General features: G+C 32.5%; 3 protein-coding genes across 8 annotated transcripts in view; 2 read left to right on the plus strand and 1 right to left on the minus strand.

The window, feature by feature from the left end:
* The first annotated feature begins 907 nt into the window (after positions 1-907).
* Positions 908-4,089, plus strand: LOC134706024 (ras-like GTP-binding protein RHO). Its single transcript, XM_063564767.1, has 2 exons — positions 908-931; positions 3,451-4,089. Exons 1-2 carry the CDS (start codon positions 908-910, stop codon positions 3,877-3,879), a joined length of 453 nt encoding a protein of 150 aa, XP_063420837.1. The 3' UTR covers positions 3,880-4,089.
* Positions 4,090-5,124: 1,035 nt separating this feature from the next.
* LOC134719263 (uncharacterized) lies at positions 5,125-11,096 on the plus strand. The gene is made up of 3 exons (XM_063582270.1): positions 5,125-5,668; positions 6,158-6,310; positions 10,182-11,096. Exons 1-3 carry the CDS (start codon positions 5,476-5,478, stop codon positions 11,060-11,062), a joined length of 1,227 nt encoding a protein of 408 aa, XP_063438340.1. The 5' UTR covers positions 5,125-5,475; the 3' UTR covers positions 11,063-11,096.
* A 5,776-nt stretch (positions 11,097-16,872) lies between these two features.
* Positions 16,873-23,454, minus strand: part of LOC134719289 (protein MON2 homolog) — a 302,758-nt gene continuing 296,176 nt past the window's right edge. For all 6 annotated transcript variants that reach the window (XM_063582325.1, XM_063582319.1, XM_063582304.1 and 3 more), the window contains 3 exons: positions 19,596-19,800; positions 18,703-18,785; positions 16,873-18,196 (listed from right to left, as the gene is read on the minus strand). In XM_063582325.1, coding sequence (XP_063438395.1) covers positions 18,033-18,196; positions 18,703-18,785; positions 19,596-19,800 — 452 coding nt within the window. In that variant the 3' untranslated portion in view covers positions 16,873-18,032. The remainder of the gene's footprint in view (positions 18,197-18,702; positions 18,786-19,595; positions 19,801-23,454) is intronic.

Consider the following 23,454-nt stretch of genomic DNA (forward strand, 5'->3'; position numbering starts at 1 on the left):
AAGTTAAGTCTGTTTCTTAGAAACCATAAACAATTATAGATCAACTATATTTTTATTGTATTGACTGATTGTACGGTGTACACATGTATTTCTTGTTTGGTGTATCTGACCTTTACACCATTTTCTTCGATCATGTTAAGTTTATCTGACCTTACATCATTTTCTTCGATCATGTTTAGTTTATGTGATACTTGTAGAAAAGCTTTATATTATGGACTATCAACATAAAATCAATGGTTAGTAAAGAAGACGAGTCATTCCAACGTGTGCAACCCTAGTTACTTTTTTACTTTTTCATAATTGTTTTCTTGATAAAAAAAAATGCAAAACCAGAGTATTAAAAACATATATATTTTTTTCTTGAAAGGTCCTACTTGTGCTGCTTAGTTCGACCCATGCACTTATAAGAACTGTAAAAGTAGTATATTTTCAACTTATTGGTATCTCGAGGTAGGCTGAAGTTGCCTTTTGAATTATTTCAAGATGTTAAAACTGTAAAATCAGACGTTGTAAACTTGTTGTCACCTAAACAAATGTTTAGAAAACTTGCAAATTGTTCATGATACAACATTTAAGATGAACAGTGATGTTTTGAGCTAATGACCTAGAAAGAACATCAATATTTACACCAAACACACCTACATCAGTAAAACAATTGTATCATTTGTCTATGAGTTTCTAAACTGGACTAGTCGTGAGTTTTAAATAATTCAAGATGGTTAAAATGTACTACTCAAATTCAGTTCTTTGAATAAATTTTAACTCTAAAAAATTGATATTTTTTATCTGTTTTGTCTTGACTGTGGCTTCATAGTTGTAGATGATACAGTATATTACTTTCCACTGTAAATGTGGTATTATCAAATGGAAAATAACCTAAATCATCTTTCCCTCATTCTCAGCTAGGATGATAACAACAAATGGTATGGAGGTAGTTGAAAATGATACATTAACAGCGTCATTGTCAGTAGCCTCCTATATATACTCTAGTAGTTAAATTAAGGTCTGTTCCTTAGTAGCTATATATGCTGTAAGCTGTATGTGGTCTGCTTTGCATGTTGAGATTGAATGCCATTCTAGTGTAATATATGTCATATGCTCTAAGCCTCCAATGATTAGTTTTTATGCCCCTGTCGTACCAGAGAGGCATTCAATTTTACCCATGTCAGTCGGTCCTTGTGTCAAACAGTTTGTTTCCATTCTTTAACTGAAGTTTGTCCAAAAACAAATGTTATAAAACCTATGCACAGTGCTTAAAATACCACAAACTTCTTATCCACTTTGCATTTTGGTAGTGTCACTTTTTAACTGTTTAAACTGCACAATTTTTCGTTTTTGATCTCGAATCTAGGTTTACCTCAACCATATACACTATTCTTATTACCACAAAATATACTAGATCAAATTTGAATTATGATGGCGGTTGTACCTCTGTGCTCGTTACTAGCTGCACTCGGCGAAGCAGTTTATTATTTTTATTTTGTTATTATTAGGATAACTATATGAGCTGGATAAGACGTTACTAAGTTACTAGTATTAAACTTGTGTCTAATCCATTTGTCATTTTGAACAATAAAATATGTTTAAACAAAGATAACTGTTATCTGCAAAAAATATAAGTATGAACATATCTACCTACTCTGAAAATTTGGAAACCTGTATTCAAGTTATTGCCCCTGAAGTACAGACTTTAACATAATTATTTATTTTTAGCTGTTTTGGCTGTATAAAAAATATCAGGTCTAAATGAAAATAATATTAGAATATGAAAAGAAAGTCCTTCAAGATATATACCTCATATGCATGTCTATAGTAGTGATGCATTTAAAATATTTTGGAAGTTATAATTGGTTGTAGAAACGGAAGTTTTTTGTCAATTTCTATATGTAATTCTGGATTGGTGTTCTCGTGTGAAGTAGTCAGGAAGTGATATGGTCTTATCAAGTTGTTAAGACACATGTTCTGTTGATTTGATTAACAGATTGACTTCAATCCCGGGCCGTTTCCTTTTCACGACCTTCCGAATAAGACTATTTACCGGGTTTGTAATAACATGAGAAACATGAAGGGTGTCACATATGGAGCAGTTTCTTCTTGCCCTTCCGGAGCACCTGAAACCACCCCTGTTATTATGGGTTCATGTTGCTTAGTCTTTTTTTTAAACGTGTGTTTTGTGTGCTTTTAGTTGTCTTATTGTCTTTTTCTTTTTTAGCCATGACATTGTCAGTTTATTTTCGATCTATGGGTTTAAATGTCCCTCTGGTAGCTTTTGTCCCTCTCTTTTACAAAGACAAGTTTCAATACATGTAGATTTACGTTGGAAGTATATTGTACCAGCCATTATTATGTATATCTCTGTGTCTGCGCTAAGTATAGATATATCGAGAATTTTATCACAGGGTTCTTTACGAAGCGAAAGAAGCACGTCATAATAGAATTTCAAATTTTATCGACAAAAGGTTTGAGACAGAGTTCCACCCAAACCAAATCGAATTATGTTCTGGAATATAGGAATTTTTAAAAAATAAAAAAGTTAACTTCTACGATACAATGATTTCTGATAAAACAGTGTAAAAATATGATAGGAGTTTTCATCATGATTGAAATGCACAGGGAGACCAAAGATTGAATTGAAAACAAACATCGGGTATACCAACAAAAATCAGCACTACACAATATCTATATACTAGTATTCAAATGATGTTTACAAGTCTATGCATTTTGTTTAAATGAGTTGGTCTATGTGATCATCCGGCTATTTTAGGTAAATTTTGTGTTTTATCACTGCCGAAAACCATCAGGGACATCAAGGCTAGAACAACATTAATGCAAATAATTGTCTATTTTCTTAAAAACAACATCTTATATAAAAAAAATCTAACAGGGGTACGAATGGTTATTCTTCTGTAGCACCTTTGATCTCCCCATGTTGACGCGATTCGTGTTGTTCAGTCTTTAGTTTTCTATGTTATGTTTTGTATACTGATTTTTGTCTGTTGATATTTTACTTTTTCTGGGCATGGCGTTTTCAGTTTATTTTCGGCTAGTGCGTTTGAATTGGTATTTTCGCCCCTCTTTTAAAACGGATGTCCATAAAGTTAAAGAACACGAATCCCGTCAACAAGGAGTGATCAAAGATGCTATAGAAGGCTGATTTGGTAGAACACGTCATAAGTCTCGGAAAAGGGAATGGGATTGTAATTTCGACAATTGGAACATATACCCGTTGTTATCTGTGAAACAGATATTCCGTAACGGTAAACCATCTCGCGATAGCGTACGTAAATTTGCAAATCTTGAGATGATTTCAAATTTATAAGTTTGGTACTCTTGGTTTGATATCTTTATTGTGTGCAGCAGTCCTTCACATCGAATCTGATATCATATGGATGAATTCTAGCCTAAACGGACAGTTGACGTAGTACTTTTTACGTAATGTTCATTTTGTAGGTAGAATTGGTACTCACTGATTCAGCTGGAATGGAAGATTACGACAGACTTCGTCCCCTTAGACTTTACCCAGAAACAGATGTCATTCTTTTGTGTTTCTCAATAGGTAGTCCAGATAGCCTAGAGAGTATAGCAGAGAAATGGACTCCTGAAGTAAAACGCTTCTGTCCAAATGTACCATTAATACTTGTGGGTAATTTTAAAGATCTGAGAAATGATGAAAATATAAAACGAGATCTTTTAAAAAAGAAACAAGAGCCTGTTCGACCAAAAGACGGCAGAGCAATGGCAGAAAAAATAAATGCATATTGTTATCTTGAATGTTCGCCCAAAACAAAGGAGGGAGTGAGAGAAGTATTTGAAACAGCCACCCGCGCAGCTCTACAAGCTAGAAAGAAGATAACGGTGGTCATATGTATTCTGTTGTAATATTTAGGTGTATTAACAAGGAACAACAGCCTGGCAAAATGGTAGAACTACCATAGAAAAGTTTCCTCTTTGCTACTTTCAATCATTTTAAGTAATATTTTGTAAAAATATATTTTTTTGTATTCTTGTGCATAATGAATTATTTCAATTGGAGTTCTTGTATTGTCATATCAGAGTGAAAAAAGAATATTGCATTATATTATTTTTTAAATGAGAGGTGAAATAAACAACTATGAATATGACAAAATTACCTTCATTCGTTTAATCTATGCATTTGTTGTTGTTTTTTTTTTTGGGGGGGGGGGGGAGAGAGAAACCACCCGTTATTATTTAAAAAACAACAACTTTATTTTCTTTGTTTCTATAAGGATTCCATACTGTTTATTCTTTTTGATTTAAAACGTATCCGTTGTAATAAAATTAACGGTACCAATTTTCTTGCACCAGATGCGCATTTTGACAATACATGTCTCTTCAGTGATGCTCGTGGCCAAAATATTTGAAATCCAAAGCTTATATAAAAGATGAAGAGCTATAATCCAAAAGTTGTAAGGTTCACAATGGAGAAGTTCTTTGAAAGCAAAAGCTAACAGAGTTGTTGCTTTCATGTGAGGATGTACTTATCAAGAATTAAAAAAATGATTATATAAGTTTAAAGAGCATTAGTTAAGCCAAACATTTTGATAGGTTATAGAGCTCCTTTTCCGGATATCTGATTTTTAACAAATAGCGAGAAAATACTGACTCGGACTTTTACTTTATATTTGCATTGGTATTATTTGGGTCTTTAATCGAAAGAAAAGAAATCTAGAGCCTGCTTAAATTTTGGTAAATGACTTTTTCAGAGCTAGTGAAGTCTTATATAAAAAAGAAAAATTGGTATTATGAGGCAAAATATGTTACCCTTAAAATTTAGTATATCTTTAAACCAAATAGTTATTATTTTGTTTATTTGGTCGAAATTCTTCTTGACATGAAATAAAAGTGAATTTATTTATCGGATCATGACAATATCAAGAAAAAATGAGATCTTGCTTTTGAAATGATAACTACATAAAACTTTCACAACAACCAGAATGGTCGACGCAGTGGATTTTTGAGAAACAGTGATGACTACCGCAAACTGAATGCGCAAGCAGGTCAAGGTATAATTTATTTACATATTTGCATAATTAATAACGATATATTATATTAATTAAGATTTTTAATCGAAAATTCGCCTTTGTTGACAACACACGTAGAAAGAAATATCATTTATGAAACCTGATATAGCTAAACAGAGTTTATGTGGGTTTTATTATGCAAGTACTTTATAATGTTCGCATTTTTAAAGATTTGGTATAGTGTTCGCAGTTTTAAAAGGTTTGGTGAAGCATAGATATATATCTATGGGTGAAGTAATGTTCAATAAATCAATAACAAAAGAACAATTCGATTATCTGTTATTTCCCATAAGTCCAAATATTTTGTATGTAGAGAATCGGAGAGAATATTTGTAGTATATGAAAATCGATGAAATGTCATGGATTGAAAGAGAAGTCGGACGACTTACATAATTATTAACAAACTATCTGTCAGTTGTTACCAGCCGAAAACATGGCTTCAACTTATAAAAAACTGCGCATTGCTTTTTTTCTGTTTTCTGCCATTGGACTTATTTTATATATTGTGGCATTCTCTATTCCAAAATGGTCTACTCACGAAAGTGGAAGTGATGGACTTTGGCAGATATGTTATATAAATGGTGGTAGTGACACTTGTGCTTTGTGGCCGGACTATCTTAAATCTCGTAAGTTACTTGGCCGGACTATCTTATATCTCGTAAGTTACTTGTGCTTTGTGGCCGGACTATCTTAAATCTCGTAAGTTACTTGTGCTTTGAGGTCGGACTATCTTAAATCTCGTAAGTTACTTGTGCTTTGTGGCTGGAGTATCTTAAATCTCGTAAGATAACTAATTTCGACGGTCTCAATTCAGGTTTCAATGAGAATGTGTTCATTTTATCACAATATTTTCAAATATCAAGTTTATGAGGTTGCAACTGCTACAAGACAAATTGAACTCAGTCCGCATTACCTGTTCTGATTAGATTCTGTATGTTTTCTTTGCTCTCGAATATTTTTAAAATAATATTTGCTACCATATCCTGTTGTTTCCAAAAGTAGTCATAAAAATACGGATCGTGCTCTATATGGTATCGTACGTAGGCAATATCATTATAAACATCCTTTTTCTGATAGGACTATGTGTTGTTAGCTTTTTTGTATTTCTGTTTCAGCCAACCATAAAACAGTTGAGATTGTGTCATGTCTGGGACTATCATTCTACATTTTGTATGTCGTGATGTCTGCATTAACAATATTTTGGACAAATCAATGGAAGAAGGCGAGAGCAATCAAATATACGACAGTTGTTCTGGCAATTTTAGCAGGTCAGTTTATAATACATGTATCATTATTCAAATATACATATACTAAGATACAACTGATTTTGGGAACAAAACATAAAATTGAGAATATGCATTTGAAGTAAATAGCGATCGTGTTGGCCCTTCGGAAATAAATAATTGGTTTTCCGCTTTATGCATGTACATACATTTAGTTTTAGGTAGAAAATTGAATGTGAAAAGTTAAATCACAAAAATACTGAACTCCGAGGAAAATTCAAAACGGAAAGTTCCTAATCAAATGGCAAAACCAAAGTTCAAACACATCAAACCAATGGATTACAACTGTCATATTTCTGACTTTGACGGGTACAGCCATTTTCTTAAGTAAAAATAGGTTTTATAGTTTGCTAAACCCCTCACTTGTATGCCAGTTGCATAAATTTTCATTGACAACAATGTGTGAACAAAACAAAACAAAATACAAAATACACACAACTGGGTAAATACAATCATTTAATTAACCTCTGACTAATGTCGAAGAAATAATATATTTGCATTTATAATGACTTGAATATTCAATGAACATTCATAAAGCATATATGTATTCTTGTTGGTAACGTTACTCAACACCATTGTGCTGTTGGATTGTGATTAAGGATATTAGTTTGAGAAATATGGATTTATAAAAAATGTTTCAAGCGATTTAAAGACAAATCAAGTAGTATCCATATCTATTCACTATGAAAGGAATAATACGAGAATGGCCTGCGTATTTAATATCGTAAATTTTCATCCAACCCTTTTGATTAATCTGCAGGTAGAAAAGGCGTGCTCCACTGATGCCCGCAACTCTTCCTAGATTCGATACTGTTTACCCAATTTACAACTTTCGAAAAATAAAATTTGTAATATTTTGTGTTCAGATTTTGCCCCAGTCTGAGCCGTATAAATGTAGTAACCAACAGATGCAAAAACTTGTGACAACCCCAACCCTCATTGATTCGTCGATTTTTTTTTTATAATCAATATTTACATTCCTTTTGGTTTAAATAAAATATCGTTATATTTTTATATATCTAATATAATATGTATTTTTATACAAGTGATGCAAACTAAGAAAACTACAAAAGCACTCTCTCACGGTGATACATTTTCGATGAATTTTTCGTATTTTCATGAAATGAACTATTTGTAGTCTTTATAAAGTATATGTCGGTTAAACTTTGTTTAAATAAGTGCTAGAAACATCGCCGATATCAATATATTAACGTCACACACGATGTTCCTACAACCCCTATGATTTAAAACAGAATCTTTGAAATTTCCTCCGCAAAACAAAATAAAATGTTAATTAACGCTAACCACTAAAAAAACTAATTCAGTATATGTTTTCCTTTATGTTCTTATAGCTCTTGGTCATATGCTTAGTAATATCTAGTATATTTGAGGAGTAAAACAACAAAGCTATATGAAAAAAACGGATGTCCAACGTTACATTTTTAAACAACTGTTTTATCTCTTATGTATAGTGATCCTATTTCTTATTCTCTGATCTTCCCAAAACTTGGCAGAAGCAACGAAGTGTGTCAGTTCTTGGTTAAATTGAAGCCGTTCTTTTTGTCGAATTTTGTTTGACTCGGTGGCTCCATATTAAGCTGGGATAAGAAAAATGTCCAATGACGTTTTACTTTGACTTAACGGCTAAAAGGTAGTTTTATAAGTAGACATAGCTAAAAATGTCTAACAAATGTGAGATAATTATAACATCTCCCGAAAGAACAAACATTTGCCTCATTGTTCGTGAGTTTAAAAATAGTAGATTCTATAAAACCATCTCTACACAGTCGTTTTGCAAGCGGTAGCCATTTTGTCCAAGTTGATATTTCATTTGTCCAAGCAATTAATGCGGGTTTGTTGCCTGATATTTCAATAAGTATTTTATAATTTACCAAAGCAAAATTTAGATACACAAAAAGAACATAAAGTCTAGATTCTTTTTTTATTAACTGCATGTTTGTGTCTTACAGGAATAAAATGCTACGAAACATAACAAAACGGTAGCCATTTTGTCCCAACGTCGAAAAACGTCGAAAAAACAAACAAACGCTTTTTTTTTCGACGTTACATGTACAAAATTTGTTCTATTGTATATTCCCGATTCTTAAAACGAATCGTTTGGTGAAATTTAAAAAATAATTGCTGGTTGTCGAAAAAACCCACGGTGCATGTTGTGCATGAAACGGAGGTAACTGAAAGACTTATCGGAAACAGCGACAAAAACAGTTTCATTGAATTGATGCAACCCCGTATTATACGGACGATTCAGGAGAAGATTAGTACATTTTGAAAGAAAGCAACTTCAAATGACTGGGAAAATATTTTCAAGATCGGGTTATGATAATTTATTTAATGGTTGTATTGCGACAAGTTATGTGTCAAGCAATTTTTTAATACAGATCAATTCAAATTAATCAAGGGTAAATATGTTTTTATTTACGTGCAGAGTGTCGGATATATAAATATATATTTGTATAAGGATTGAATCAAGATATGAAAAATTTACATATGATATTCACCATGCAATCTTAGCAGTCTGGGAGAGTAGTTTTGTTATAATTCATTTATTGAAAACCGTATACTTCTGTCCCATTTTCCCTTCCTTCAAGTTCATTACTTACGACAATACAACATTTTACGGTTAATTATGGGTAAAAATTATTTAATCGATTTCCACAACTTGATATAAATAAATTCATGGTAAATAGACATCACAAATTTAATAGAGACAGATTTAGAATCAACCAACTACACGAAAAAAGCAAATGAAACTTGCAAATTGAATAAACGTGCGTCAAAAGTTTCAGAAAACTCTCTTTGACGTCGTGGTGGTGTAACGTCTTGTTGTAGGAACATCGTGCACAACGTTATTACGTACTGTCTTGTAATTGTTCTCATTTACGGTCTGTGTGCAGCGTTCAATTTCCCTCCTTTGTTTGTTTGAATTGGGTTGCGCATGTTATAAGCATTTTCAGTTATTAAAGGCCACTAGCTGTCAAATTCATTTTCACCGATTTGACTCAAATTCTCATATTTGATTTATAACATACTAGAACACATTTCAAAATTAAAATAAGTCTAAAGTTACAAGGCATGGGCTCGATAATATGCCTTATCGTTTCGTGTGAATTGTAGTCTTTAAACCGTCTAATTAACTATCGAACTGACCTCCGAATACTGCCGATGGTCATATAAGCGATATTAACATAAATATAGATTTAAATAGATAGTTAACTCGTGCAATTGAATTTTTATAGGCCTGTTTAAATTTATCCTCATGTGGAACTTTTAACATTCGGGTGAATACCATAGCATATAATGAACCAAAAAGTGAAGTTTGTGTCGATTCTGGAGCTAATATTATATTTTCTCGAAAATTCTACCAAGAACTTTAAAGTTAATTGATACATATAAACTGTTAATATTTCGTTTCTTATGAAATGAACATTTCAGTGGGGCCGCGGATTAGTTTTTTTGTCATAAATCTCTATAGGCCTCCCGGCTGCTATGTAATGTAAAAAACTGAACGGTCTATACTGAAAATCGCATTTATCATGGTAAAGTTTTATTCAAACATCACCCAAACTAAAAAAAATAAAAATCAGACGTGCATTTCATATATCCCCTTAATTTCCATATTGTTCGAACGGAAATTTTCAAAATTAAGCCTCTTTTTACTAACATTCTATAACATTTATAGACCTATTTCACATTTGTTTAATTGACTGTAATCTCCAACATATAAGTTTGTATCATAATATGTTACATTTCTGTAAGATTTATTAACGTTTTCGACAGTGACAGTGGTAGCCTAATCCCTTTACACAACAATTGATTAATTCTCTTTATTTTACAGTTGCTTTTGTGATAGCGTGCCTGATGATGTATAAGAGTGACATAAAACCTGGGAATAACACCATATCACTATGCTGGTATCTTGCCTTAGTTGGTACAATTATTGCAGCAATAGTTATTCCATTTTATTTAATCGATGCATGCAGATCGGTAGATCACAAGAAATCAGACAGGGAAAAAATAGTTGCAATTCCTGCAATGCCAGCGTCTACAAGGTTTTCAACCAATGAAGATACCGATACACATAATCAAGATTACAGCACATTTAACCCCAAAAGTAGTAGTCGACCAGCGTTAATGAATACACTGAGAAAACAGCCGTCAAAATCGACCGGTAAAGAATTGACAACAAAATACATAAAATCGTTCTCTATACCACCTTCAAAGACGAAATTATTGTTCAAACCATCTCCAGGTCCATACCAAATGAGTCCAAACAGTAGTTCACAAAATGACGCCAAAAAGTACTACGGTAAAGCCAATGCTCAAAGTAGCTCTTTAGGAACGAATGATTCAAACCAAAAAGTGGAATCAAGTGTTCCAGAACAACACAGTATATCCCACAACACAAAGACTATCAACAAAAATAGCAAGAATATGCTGCAAAAAAGCCAGAGTGATAGTGTAAAGCGTCCGCCTGTCTTGATGTCAATAACCGACATTGAAGAAAGTGGTGAGGATATGGATGATGTCTTAGTTGTCACAGAAAGTGACGGGAAATCGCAAGTCTCGAAGTCTGAGTGGGACCAAAAGAAACCGAAGATACCATATTCACAATCCTTTTCTACTAAATCAGTTATAAAACACTTCACATGGAAAAAAGAGTGTCTAAGTTCCCAGGAAATGTTGACAATACACAATGTTGAGCCTTACGAGATGTAACTGTGTGTGAATAATGAAAATATGTAGATATTAATTGGTCAATTTGATTATTTTTCAAACGAAGGGAGCCCTAAATAAAAGTCGGAAAGGGTATATTCCGAAATGGTTGTTATACAATTCTTTTTGTTTATATTCTGGGAACTAAGGATGTACTGAAGACGCCACCAATTCACAGTGTTGGTGTTTTAGGATTTCTTTACTTTGTGCATCAAAGCTTGAAATTCATTTTAATGGTGTTATGGGACATGAAAATATAAAACAATAATACGGAAAGGCTAGTTAGTCTGATTGCCATAAAGTTTTAATTTAGTTGAAAATCATTATTCTAAAGAAAGTCATGACAACGGAATTACTGAATGGCTGACGTGAAAACATGCAGTTTTTTTCTGCTAAAAAATCTCAATTCTTTTTGTTATTTTCTGTTTCCACCTCTAAAACTCATTCTTTTAATGTTCATAGGATAACCCATGGGCCCCGCTTGGAATAACGTGTGGTAAAACAAATTTCCCATAGGACATGGGGTGTTAGACTGAAACCAAAGTTTTGACCTAGGGAGTTGTATATACATTATGACACAATCGCTGATGTTGGTTAACATACATGTCAATTATAAACTTTGAAATTATAAGCTTCTCAAAAAAATATATAGAGCAGACACGATCTTTACCATATGACATGGGGTTGCCAACTTAACCAATTTTGACCTTGACCTTTGATCTAGAAAGTGGTACAGTGTAACCTGTGTTATCCGACACACTGAGGGACCAGAAGAAAATGTCAGATTAGGCAGGGTGTCAGAATACTAAGGTTTATTTTCTGCAAGGATAGGCATAGTTTGGGACCATGAAAATGTATCGGTTAAAGCAGGATTTTGGAATACTCAGGTGTCGGATTAGACAGGTTACACTGGACATACATTATGACACCTCCTCTAGTGTTGGTTAATATACATGTCAAGTAGTAACTTCAAAATCATACCACATAAAGAGCAGACAATGTTTTTGACCTTGAACTTTGACCTAGGAAGTTGTACAATCATTATGACACACCCTCTAATGCTGGCTTATTATATATGTCAAGTATAATGTATGAAATCATAAGAGTTCTTTAGATATAGAGAGGACACAATTTGTTACATACCAACAGACTGAACACTAAGGACATCCTGCCACTCGGCGGGCCCTAATTATAGGCTCTAAATATCATGTATCCCTCACCTAAGATTATGAACATCTTCAACAATAGACTCTTCAATATTGTAGACAAGAACATAACTCACCAAAAAATCTATTTTTTTTTATCTTGCTTGCATTGCTTATATTTTTTAAGTTTACAGTTTCTATTTTCTTTAGATTTCGCTAAAACATAAAAAAACTGGTATTTTTTTAGACTGGGAACAGTATATCCAACATGTCATCAATATATATATATATATGTTTCTGAATTAGGCAATCAATCTTATAAAGAGTAAACCAACAATTACTGCAAAATATAACTTAATAAAATGCTCCACTGATGGCAGCCTGATACAACCGCAGGGGCTGAACTCTGAACAGTTGTGGCAAATTTGGACACAATATGCAAGATTGATTCTGTCAGAATTTGGATTGTGATCAAAATTAAGACAAAGTATAGGTTTTTGACACAAAATAAATATCAAGATCTTACAAATCTAACGCACAATACTGTTTATAACTGTTATTAAATAAGATTCTTCTTGAAAATTAAAAAAAAAAAATGAGAAATTTCCTGAAAGTAGAAAAATTATTGTTTGGTCCCATTATTCCAAAATGGTTGGGACCATCATCCCCCAAAAAAATCCCAACCTTCCTTTTGTGGTATTGAACCTTCTTATCAAAGGAGGAAGTTCGGTGGCCATATTTGGCCCCATTTATAAAGTTCATAGTTACAGGATAATAAATGTTTTAAGTTGCCTTAAAGACATGTGAGAAAGTTAAACAGAACTGTTTTTGTTGAAGTTTAAATCTAACACGTTGATTTTTACATCCCAAAAAGATCAGAATATGGGATTTTGGTGAAATTTGATAAAATCAGCCGGATTTCAACCAAATTAAGGACCAAAAAACATAGAGCGCAGGCGTCGACAAACTAAATATTCAAATAAGACATCTGAAATGTCTTCACAAATGTTAATTTAAAAGATCTTTGTTGTCAACATATGCGCTCTATGTTTCCTGTCTTATTATCTATGGAAATTTACCAATTTTCATTGATTTTTTCGTAAAAAATCAATATGAGTACAACTTGTGACATCATAATGAAACGCAGAAAAGTCAAGTTTTCAACAAAATGGCTCATTTCCTTTCTAGTCACTGTATTAGCTATAATTTATTGTGATATTGGTCAATAATTCCAAATTTGAAATTTACGCTAAAAAGCGGGGCCATTTTAGGACCTTACCGAACATACTCCTTTCATAAAGATCCATTGACTTAAACTAAAGTTACTGCCCAGACACCAAATGTGTCTTCCAACCACACAGACAACAGACATCATTCCATTATATGATCCCACATTTTTTGTTGTTGTCGTATGTTTGTAGATCTTGCTGCTGATCATTTTTGGAATACAAAATGTCTATCTTTCACAGTTTTCAAGATGGTAGTCAACAAGCTTTCTGTGAGTTAACAGAGTATTGCATGGCAATACATAGACACCTACCTGGTTAAATATTCATTGTATTTGAACAAAATGTTCATAGTTTAAACTATTTAACAAATATCAAGTCAATATCTTCAAGCATGATGAAAAAAGTGTTAAAAACTGATTATTTAAGTGAGTTTTCTGGATCATAACTCTGAACAAAAACATCAGACATGAACAAAATTTGAACCTAATCTGTCACTTTTTGTCATGATAAAACTATATACAAATTATAAAATCATTATCTAAATCATGATGAAAAACAGTGGAAAACTGATTTGCAGAACTAAAGGATGGACAGACAGACAATGCAAACCTAAAGTCCCCCTACATTTTATTGGAAGTGGACTTAAAAACATAAAACTTTTGGTAAAGATAGTCATTAAAGAGCAAGTACTCCTAAAAGGAATCAACTAATGATTTTAGTTATCGGACTTTTTTGTAGATCAAGTCTGCCGTACTGTTGCCTATGATTGCTTATATCCACTTTATTTGAACTTTAGTATGTAGTTGTCTTATTGGCAATCATACCACATCTCCTTATTTTTATATTGCTGATAATTTTTGCTATATTTTTTTCAGACATTAGACAAAAATGCAAAAAATATGAGGGTAAAAATCATGATCAAAGGGCAATATCTCCAATAATGGGGTTGTCAGACAACTTCACTATAGGAAATTCTTTGTAGATCTTGTCTTGCTGGTCACTTTTGCTTAATCAAGCGACAGCAAACTGGATTTTTTAACATTTCTTTGTATACTGTCATTTTTCAATATCAGAAGGACCATAACTCCTGTTTATTAAAAGTGACAATCATCAATATTGAACTTGACCTCCATTTGTCATCAGTAACAACATAACTTTTAGGAATTTTGGTCCTCAATGCTCTTCAACTTCGTACTTTATTTGGCCCTTTTAACTTTTTCGGATTCCAGCGTCACTGATGAGTCTTTTGTAGACGAAGCGTGCGTCTGGCGTATATACTAAATTTAGTCCTGGTATCTATGATGAGTTTATATATAAATCTAAAAAGCTTTGGTTGAATAATTCAAATTTCCAAAACAAACACAGAAAGATGTTCCAACATTTTAATATTTATCTGATATATGAATATGTTAACAACTACAAATATGAAAACATCACATGACTTTTTGTCTATTATCCTTAACAAATAAAATTAACATGTAAATGATACATCAATTTATGAAGTTCATCCCTTATGAAAAATTCAAATTGCTCAGTTGGTTTCTTCTTTTAATCTATAAAATTATTAATATTATATCAATAAATGAGCATTAACTTCAAAACTATAAGTCATTCTCAGATGCAAGCAAATAGAAAATTTGTTTGCTTTAAAACACTTGACTGGATAGGTTTGTCATATACTCTAGTTCAAATCATAAAAAAATAATCCCAGACTTTTGACAGTAATAACAATGATATTTATATATATATATATATTATATTTGCAGGTTTGGAGAAAAGGAAGAATGTTATTGTTTATTAATAAATTATGTTGTTTAATTAAATATTTAATTGACAATATCTTGTTTTTTTTACATAGTTTTATGTTTTTCTTACAAGAAAAACTCCCCTGAAAAGCTAGTGGCAGTGTCAAAATACAAAGGCTGCAAGGAATCTGAAATGCTTTTCTGGATTACTTTGGTCAAAAGGTTTATAACAGGTAATAGGTTGTAGAAGGTTTCCCAAATTCATTGATCATGTTAAGATCCAAAACATTTCATCATAGTAACTCAGAATTGATTTATTGATTCTTGCCATTTATTGCCACTAACAGGACATTTGGCTTATGAGTGGCAACCAGTTTTTAAGGAAGAGATGGATGCCAGATAACTGGAGTGAACTTCAACCTTTGGCAGAAAAACTAGCAATGCTAGTGATCACTGTAGATGAACAACTTTAGCCTCTTCATCACTGAGGCCCCAGCTACAGAGAACTAACAATCCCAGTGAATTAAGATAGGTGATAAAACTAGGTTTTAACTAACAACCAGGCTAGTGATCACTGTAGATGAACAACTTTAGCCTCTTCATCACTGAGGCCCCAGCTACAGAGAACTAACAATCCCAGTGAATTAAGATAGGTGATAAAACTAGGTTTTAACTAACAACCAGGCTAGTGATCACGGTAGATGAACTACTTTAGCCTCTTCATCACTGAGGCCCCAGCTACAGAGAACTAACAATCCCAGTGAATTAAGATAGGTGATAAAACTAGGTTTTAACTAACAACCAGGCTAGTGATCACGGTAGATGAACTACTTTAGCCTCTTCATCACTGAGGCCCCAGCTACAGAGAACTAACAATCCCAGTGAATTAAGATAGGTGATAAAACTAGGTTTTAACTAACAACCAGGCTAGTGATCACTGTAGATGAACAACTTTAGCCTCTTCATCACTGAGGCCCCAGCTACAGAGAACTAACAATCCCAGTGAATTAAGATAGGTGATAAAACTAGGTTTTAACTAACAACCAGGCTAGTGATCACTGTAGATGAACAACTTTAGCCTCTTCATCACTGAGGCCCCAGCTACAGAGAACTAACAATCCCAGTGAATTAAGATAGGTGATAAAACTAGGTTTTAACTAACAACCAGGCTAGTGATCACGGTAGATGAACTACTTTAGCCTCTTCATCACTGAGGCCCCAGCTACAGAGCAAAATATTTTTGAAAACTGTCCAATCATAATAATAGATTAACTCCAGTTGCCATGATTTTATGGAATTAAAACAATGATTTTTTTAGAGAACCTTCCATACCTACCAGGTTGACTTATATTGGCCTACCAGTAGTATCATCAAAGAATAAGACAAAAATGTGATTTCCAACAGAGATTCAATTATCTTTATGGAATTATGCACCATGCTTGCCACAAAATCATCATTAAATGAGGATGTATTATACAGGATATCCTTATCATTTTTAGTTTCAGGAGAGAAAATTGGCAATCAGAATACAGTGGCGGATCCAGAGGGGGGGTTCCGGGGGTCCGCACCCCCCCTTTATTTTGGCCGATCAATGCATTTGAATCGGGACATATGTTTGCACCCCCCTGCACCCCCCCTTTGCCCTGGGCTAGCACCCCCCCTTTCGAAAATACCTGCATCCGCCACTGGAATATTTGCAACTTGTTTTTGTAAGATTGGTCCAATGAGAGCTGTTTGATGAAGAGGACATTCTTGCCAACTCAGTTAAAATCGGCAGATTCTTCTTGACAACAAAAAGTTTACAGATGGTGACAAAGAAGACAGACACCATATGATGGCAATAAATCAGATGACATTACAGCAAGAAAATCAAATGTTTAAACTTAATACATATATAATTTGTATTTCCTTCAATTTTCAATATTGGAGTTATAACCCATATTGTATATATAGTTACTAAAGACACTGGATTCTGAAAACATCTATGCATTTTTAAAACCAAAGCTGATTTCAAACAAATTAGGTTTGAACTAACATGGTGATTTTAGAAAAGAAGATTTAACCAAACTTAACAGACATAGATGGGTGGCAAGTGATCACAATAGCTACTAGCCATTTGGAATAGATTAGCTTAAGAAAATAAATGTTGAAGCACAAATATATTAACTGATATCTTTGCATAAATAATTTGTACAAGTAATCAAACAAAGCATTATCAACATACAAAAAACACTATAAATACAAATAACAATTTCATAAACATAACAAAAATAAAAGTATATTGCAACATAACAAAAGTCATCACCAAAATAACCCACAAAGTTAATTCATTCTGTTTATAAATAAGTTACATATATCAATTCTTTATAAAGTAAGTCTATATCTAGTGAATATTTCATTGTTTCCATCATTTAATGAAGCATGAATTTAAATACAATATTTTTTCAAAATGGAATGAGAATGAACCCAAAAAACTTTATTTTCACAATAAATTTCTATCAAAACAAAATGATACATGCTGTAAAAACTTCACACCCTTTTCGGTTGATAAATAAGATTTGCTTTTTTCAAATTTGATAAGTTAAACCATCTGTGGTGTTTTATTCCAGTGACAATTAGTAGCATTAAAAGCAAATTAACACTGTTGTTTTGTTCAATATTATATCATATATTGAATTTTTATTCCAGCAAGCAAGAACGGTTTGTTTTGAATTACTTTTGGCTTTACCTGCAAAATCCAAGATGTGCTCCTTTCAAGGAGGCAGATTTTAAAGTATACAATAAATAATTTGGCTATTGCAGTATTTTTAAAGCCAATCAGCTAGGTAGGGCTTATGACTAGAATTTTTAGATATTATCCTGTTCCATTTTGTGTAGCTGTGTTAAGTGGTTGTAATAGATCCTTATATTCCTGTAAAACATCTTTGAGAGCCTTACAAACACTTGGTGATGGAGAAGTTGTACAGTCCACTAGTGAGGGGTATAGTTGTATAACCTGGTTCCACACACCTCTCTCCACTAAAAACACAAATACATTGTAATAAACATTAATATCTAACACAATAATTCTATTGTTATGGTTTTTACCAAAAAATAAAATTCTGTTCAAGCAGAGGAGATTATTTTTTATTCTGAATGCACATTTCCCCCATACCTTACAGGTTTAAGGGACGACATCAAAAGATCAATTAAGGATAAAAAACTTAATTCAAATAGTTTGGAGGTTGGGGTTTAAACTTTCTGCAAGTTTTGTTTATCCTACATCGATTTTACATATATCCATATGGGTCAATCAGTTTTTCCCAAATTAAGTTTAAAGGGGGTAGGGGGTCAGTAAAATAACTATCTGAATTAAGTTTTTTATCCTACATTGATTTTTTTATGTCGTCCCTAAAGTATAGACATAATAATTCAATTGATAGCTTTGAAAAACTTTGTGTGAATTTTTTTTCTGACTTGGACAAAAAAACATAACCCCCTAGAAGTTAAATGGTTGCAACCTAATGTTTATATACTGTACTAACCATTGCCTGGTGGAGCTTTCTTCAGTGAGGAGATTAGAGTAGTGATTGCTTTTAAAACCGAAGCCATCTCTGCTAATCTTGGTCTGAAAAATTATAAGAAAAACATTAAAGACTATACAGAGAAAATTCCCCCCCTAATCTTTCTTATATATTTTGAAAACAATTGCTAAATCAGTGATTGCTCAATTGGTAAAAAATATGATAATTTTCATATTACTTTTAACTACTTCAATCAGTTGTGTTATTTTTGTAGATTCTGTATTTCTGATTATGTTTGCATTGCTGATTTTGTGCCTATCAATTATACTTTTTTAGATCATTGAATGACAAAAAAAAATAGTAAAAAAATCATCCTATTAGGGCAATGTAGTAAAGCTTATGTTTACTAAGCTGATATATTTTCTATTGTCAGTTTCCACTTATTTATTATGTTTTTTAAAAATATGATTTGCAAAATTATAAAAATATGCCACAATCTTGTTTTAAGGGCAACAACTCCTAAAGGACTCATCTGATGGTTTCAGGCATATTGTTTTATAGATATATACATCCTGTTTTGTTGATATTTTTAGCTGTTTTTAGGTTTTGTATATATTTTATAGTTCTTAGGATTATTGGCAAACACACAAGATATTGTCAATATTCATAATTAATGATCATAAATCTTTAAGGAGTCATCCACTGGTATTGACCTTTCAGGTTTTTTGTAGATAAAATATTTTAAATTATTTTTGCTGGTTACAGTTTTTACCTATGATTTTATAGTTCTTGAGTAAAATTGACAAACACATAATATTTTGCCTTCTCTTGAGACTTGGGCATGAAAATGTCAAGAAATATGAAAGTATTGAACTATAACAGGTAAAAATAATGACAGAATTTGATTGCAATACCTTGGTAAAGGACATTTTCCACTGAGTCTTTCATCTTCTACATATTTCTTGACAACATCTTGACATCGTTGTAACAATGACAGAACAGCAACTTTTGTTATAGAACCTTCCTCTGACTGACTTTTAGATATAAATGAAAACTGTAGTAAAGTCTCAAAACAGGTCTTTGCAAATTCTTCACGTAACTTCCGACTAGACTCTGTATCTGAAAGTAAATTATACAAACTGTAAAAATATCAAGGATACATTAGCCACAAATTTTAAGTGCAAAAAGATTATTAAAAAAACCCTTTTCCTAGTATACTATGATATCTCTTCTTTCTATAGAGTTTACCATTTGTACAAAATATCAATGTGTCCTCGACACCATCCTTAAAAAAAAAACTTTGAGAAAATGAATCCATCCTCTTGAAAAGTTTTCCAGGAGGCTAAGGGATTGGTAATTGGACTGATTTTTATTATAAATTGGATGACATTTATGATTTACAGAATATATATACAGCATACTAGTAAATAAATGTTGGGATCAGGTTTACATGGAGCAAAGATAGATAGGTATATACAAAATTATGACAAAATGAAAATTCAACTTTGCTAAAAACTTTTGCTTGTTGTTTAAAAGTGTATAAATCATAAAAAAGATAAAAGGAGTTACAACAAAAACAGTACCGCAGACCACCAATACCTGACTCCTTGAAAAAAATAGCACACATACAAACAAAGACAAACTCATGGTCCACATACATTGACGAGATACATCATACAGGTACAAAATGAGGTAGGGTAATGGCCAACTTAACCTGCACATAACCATCCCCTCTTTACCTCTCTTGACCATATGTTTTACTGGAACTGCAATGACCTCTAGATGTCTCTTGGTTTTATGTGTATTGACGTCTACCCCAAGTTTTCTGTCATCACTTCATATAAAACCAGATGCTCCGCAGGGCGTAGCTTTATACGACCGCAGAGGTTGAACCCTGAACGGTTGGGGCAAGTATGGACACAACATTCAAGCTGGATTCAGCTCTAAATTTGGATTGTGATTAAATAGTTGACACAGCATAGGTTTTTGACACAGAATGAATGTGTTCTTATGAACTTAAAATTTTTGTTTTCTCTTAGAGCAATTCACTATGCTGTTGAATATTAATCCTCTCAAAAAAATGTTTGAAGAAATTTTCTTTTAATTTATGAAATTTCAAATGAGAAAAATTAAACCCAATTTTTTAATCACATCCCCCTTTCCTTTATAATCCTGGTACCTTTGATAACTATTTCCCTTATTCCAAAACTAATCTCAATTAAAATATTCTAATGGAGTTTGCAACAATAACTACTCATTTAAATACATCATAAAATATTAAGGTGTAAAAAAACTGCTTGTTATCACTGAATGGTTAAGATTATTTAAATTTATCAGTTGGTAGTAAAAAGTGAATATACATTGTATATTGTATATAACAAAGATTTAAGTTGATTATGGACAAAGAAAGATAACTCCAATTAAAAAAAAATCTTGCAATAAGATATTTCTTGCTTACTATTCTGGACAAAGAAAGATAACTCTAATTAAAAAAAAATTAGCTATTTCACAATATTGTGAAATTAGATATTTCTTGCTATTGCACAATACTGTGCAATTGAAAAGACTTGCTATTGCACAATACTGTGCAATTGAAAAGACTTGCTATTGCACAATACTTAATATAATAATTTTAGATCCTGATTTGGACCAACTTGAAAACTGGGCCCATAATCAAAAATCTAAGTACATGTTTAGATTCAGCATATCAAAGAGGCCCAAGAATTTAATTTTTGTTAAAATCAAACTTAGTTTCATTTTGGACCCTTTGGACCTTAATGTAGGCCAATTTGAAAACGGGACCAAAAATGAAGAATCTACATACACAGTTAGATTTGGCATATCAAAGAACCCCATTTATTCAATTTTTGATGAAATCAAATAAAGTTTAATTTTGGACCCAGATTTGGACCAACTTGAAAACTGGGCCAATAATCAAGAATCTAAGTACATTTTTACATTCAACATATCAAAGAACCAAACCGATTCATTTTTTGTCAAAATCAAACTAAGTTTAATTTTGGACCTTTGGACCTTAATGTAGACCAATTTGAAAACGGGACCAAAAGTTAAGAATCTACATACACAGTTAGATTCGGCATATCAAAGAACCCCAATTATTCAATTTTGATGAAATCAAACAAAGTTTAATTTTGGACCCTTTGGGCCCCTTTTTCCTAAACTGTTGGGACCAAAACTCCCAAAATCAATACCAACCTTCCTTTTATGGTCATAAACCTTGTGTTTAAATTTCATAGATTTCTATTTACTTATACTAACGTTATGGTGCGAAAACCAAGAAAAATGCTTATTTGGGTCCCTTTTTGGCCCCTAATTCCTAAACTGTTGGGACCTTAACTCCCAAAATCAATACCAATCTTCCTTTTGTGGTCATAAACATTGTGTTTAAATTTCATTGATTTCTATTTACTTAAACTAAAGTTATTGTGCGAAAACCAAGAATAATGCTTATTTGGGCCCTTTTTTGGCCCCTAATTCCTAAACTGTTGAAACCAAAACTCCCAAAATCAATCCCAACCTTTCTTTTGTGGTCATAAACCTTGTGTCAAAATTTCATAGATTTCTATTCACTTAAACTAAAGTTATAGTGCGAAAACCAAGAAAATGCTTATTTGGGCCCTTTTTGGCCCCTAATTCCTAAAATGTTGGGACCAAAACTCCCAAAATCAATACCAACCTTCCTTTTATGGTCATAAACCTTGTGTTAAAATTTCATAGATTTCTATTCACTTTTACTAAAGTTAGAGTGCGAAAACTAAAAGTATTCGGACGACGACGACGACGACGACTAAGACGACTAAGACGACTAAGACGACGCAGACGACGACGCCAACATGATAGCAATATATGACGAAATTTTTTTCAAAATTTGCGGTCTAATAAAAACTATATTTAAAGATGAAAATATTCTTGCTGTACAATAAAGCTGGCTTTAAAAATTAACACTATGTCATCAATTTGATGCATCTTAGTACCAGTATTGGAAGTTTTATTGAATGAGTGTTTTCAAGTTGAAGTGACACAGTCTTGGGAGTTGATTCAATGTGTCCTCAAGTTGACATGTCACAGACTTAGGAGTTGATTGAATGTGTGTCCTCAAGAAGTTGAAGTGTCACAGTCTTGGGAGTTGATTTAATGTGTCCTCAAGCTGAAGTGTCAGTCTTGGGATTTGATGGAATGTGTATTCTGTAGTTGAAGTGTCACAGTCACAGGAGTTGATTCAATGTGTGTTCACAAGTTGACATGCCACAGTCTTGGGAGTTGATCGAATGTGTGTTCTAAAGTTGAAGTGTCACAGTCTCGGAAGTTGTTGTGTGTTCGCAAGTTGACATGCCACAGTTTTGGAAGTTGATTGACAAATGGTTTAATTGTAATATACCAGAAGTTACAAATTATGATTATACTTCAAATATGTTTGACCTGGTCATGGCCGTTTGTAAAACACTTGGACTGAAAGTATAATTGTACATGAAAATGGTCTTCTGATGCTACATCTACATGTCAAATGACTACACTTTTGTATGCTTCAACCAAATGATAAGTGTATGTATTAGTCTCAGTCTCATTCCCAGGGGTATGCAATTTTTAAAATTTATTAATTTATACATGTAGATACAAAAGGTAAGATATCAATGTCATATTTCAAATAGCCTGATTATTAAAACTGAGAAGAACAAAAAAATTTAAGAAGCAAATATTGGATTAAAAAAAGCATTAGGCAAAAGCTTTTATGAAAGACCTGTTGGTAATTCA

The sequence above is a fragment of the Mytilus trossulus genome, chromosome 1, assembly GCF_036588685.1.
Source record: "Mytilus trossulus isolate FHL-02 chromosome 1, PNRI_Mtr1.1.1.hap1, whole genome shotgun sequence".
In the NCBI taxonomy this organism is placed as follows: Eukaryota; Metazoa; Mollusca; class Bivalvia; order Mytilida; family Mytilidae; genus Mytilus; species Mytilus trossulus.

Coding starts and splice junctions, on each gene's coding strand:
- LOC134706024 (XM_063564767.1), top strand. CDS start 908: ATGATAACAACAAATGGTATGGAG. Junction 932..3,450: donor TAACAACAAATGGTATGGAG/GTAGTTGAAAAT, acceptor TTCATTTTGTAG/GTAGAATTGGTACTCACTGA.
- LOC134719263 (XM_063582270.1), top strand. CDS start 5,476: ATGGCTTCAACTTATAAAAAACTGCGCATTGCTTTTTTTCTGTTTTCT. Junction 5,669..6,157: donor GCCGGACTATCTTAAATCTC/GTAAGTTACTTG, acceptor TTTCTGTTTCAG/CCAACCATAAAACAGTTGAG. Junction 6,311..10,181: donor TGTTCTGGCAATTTTAGCAG/GTCAGTTTATAA, acceptor TTTATTTTACAG/TTGCTTTTGTGATAGCGTGC.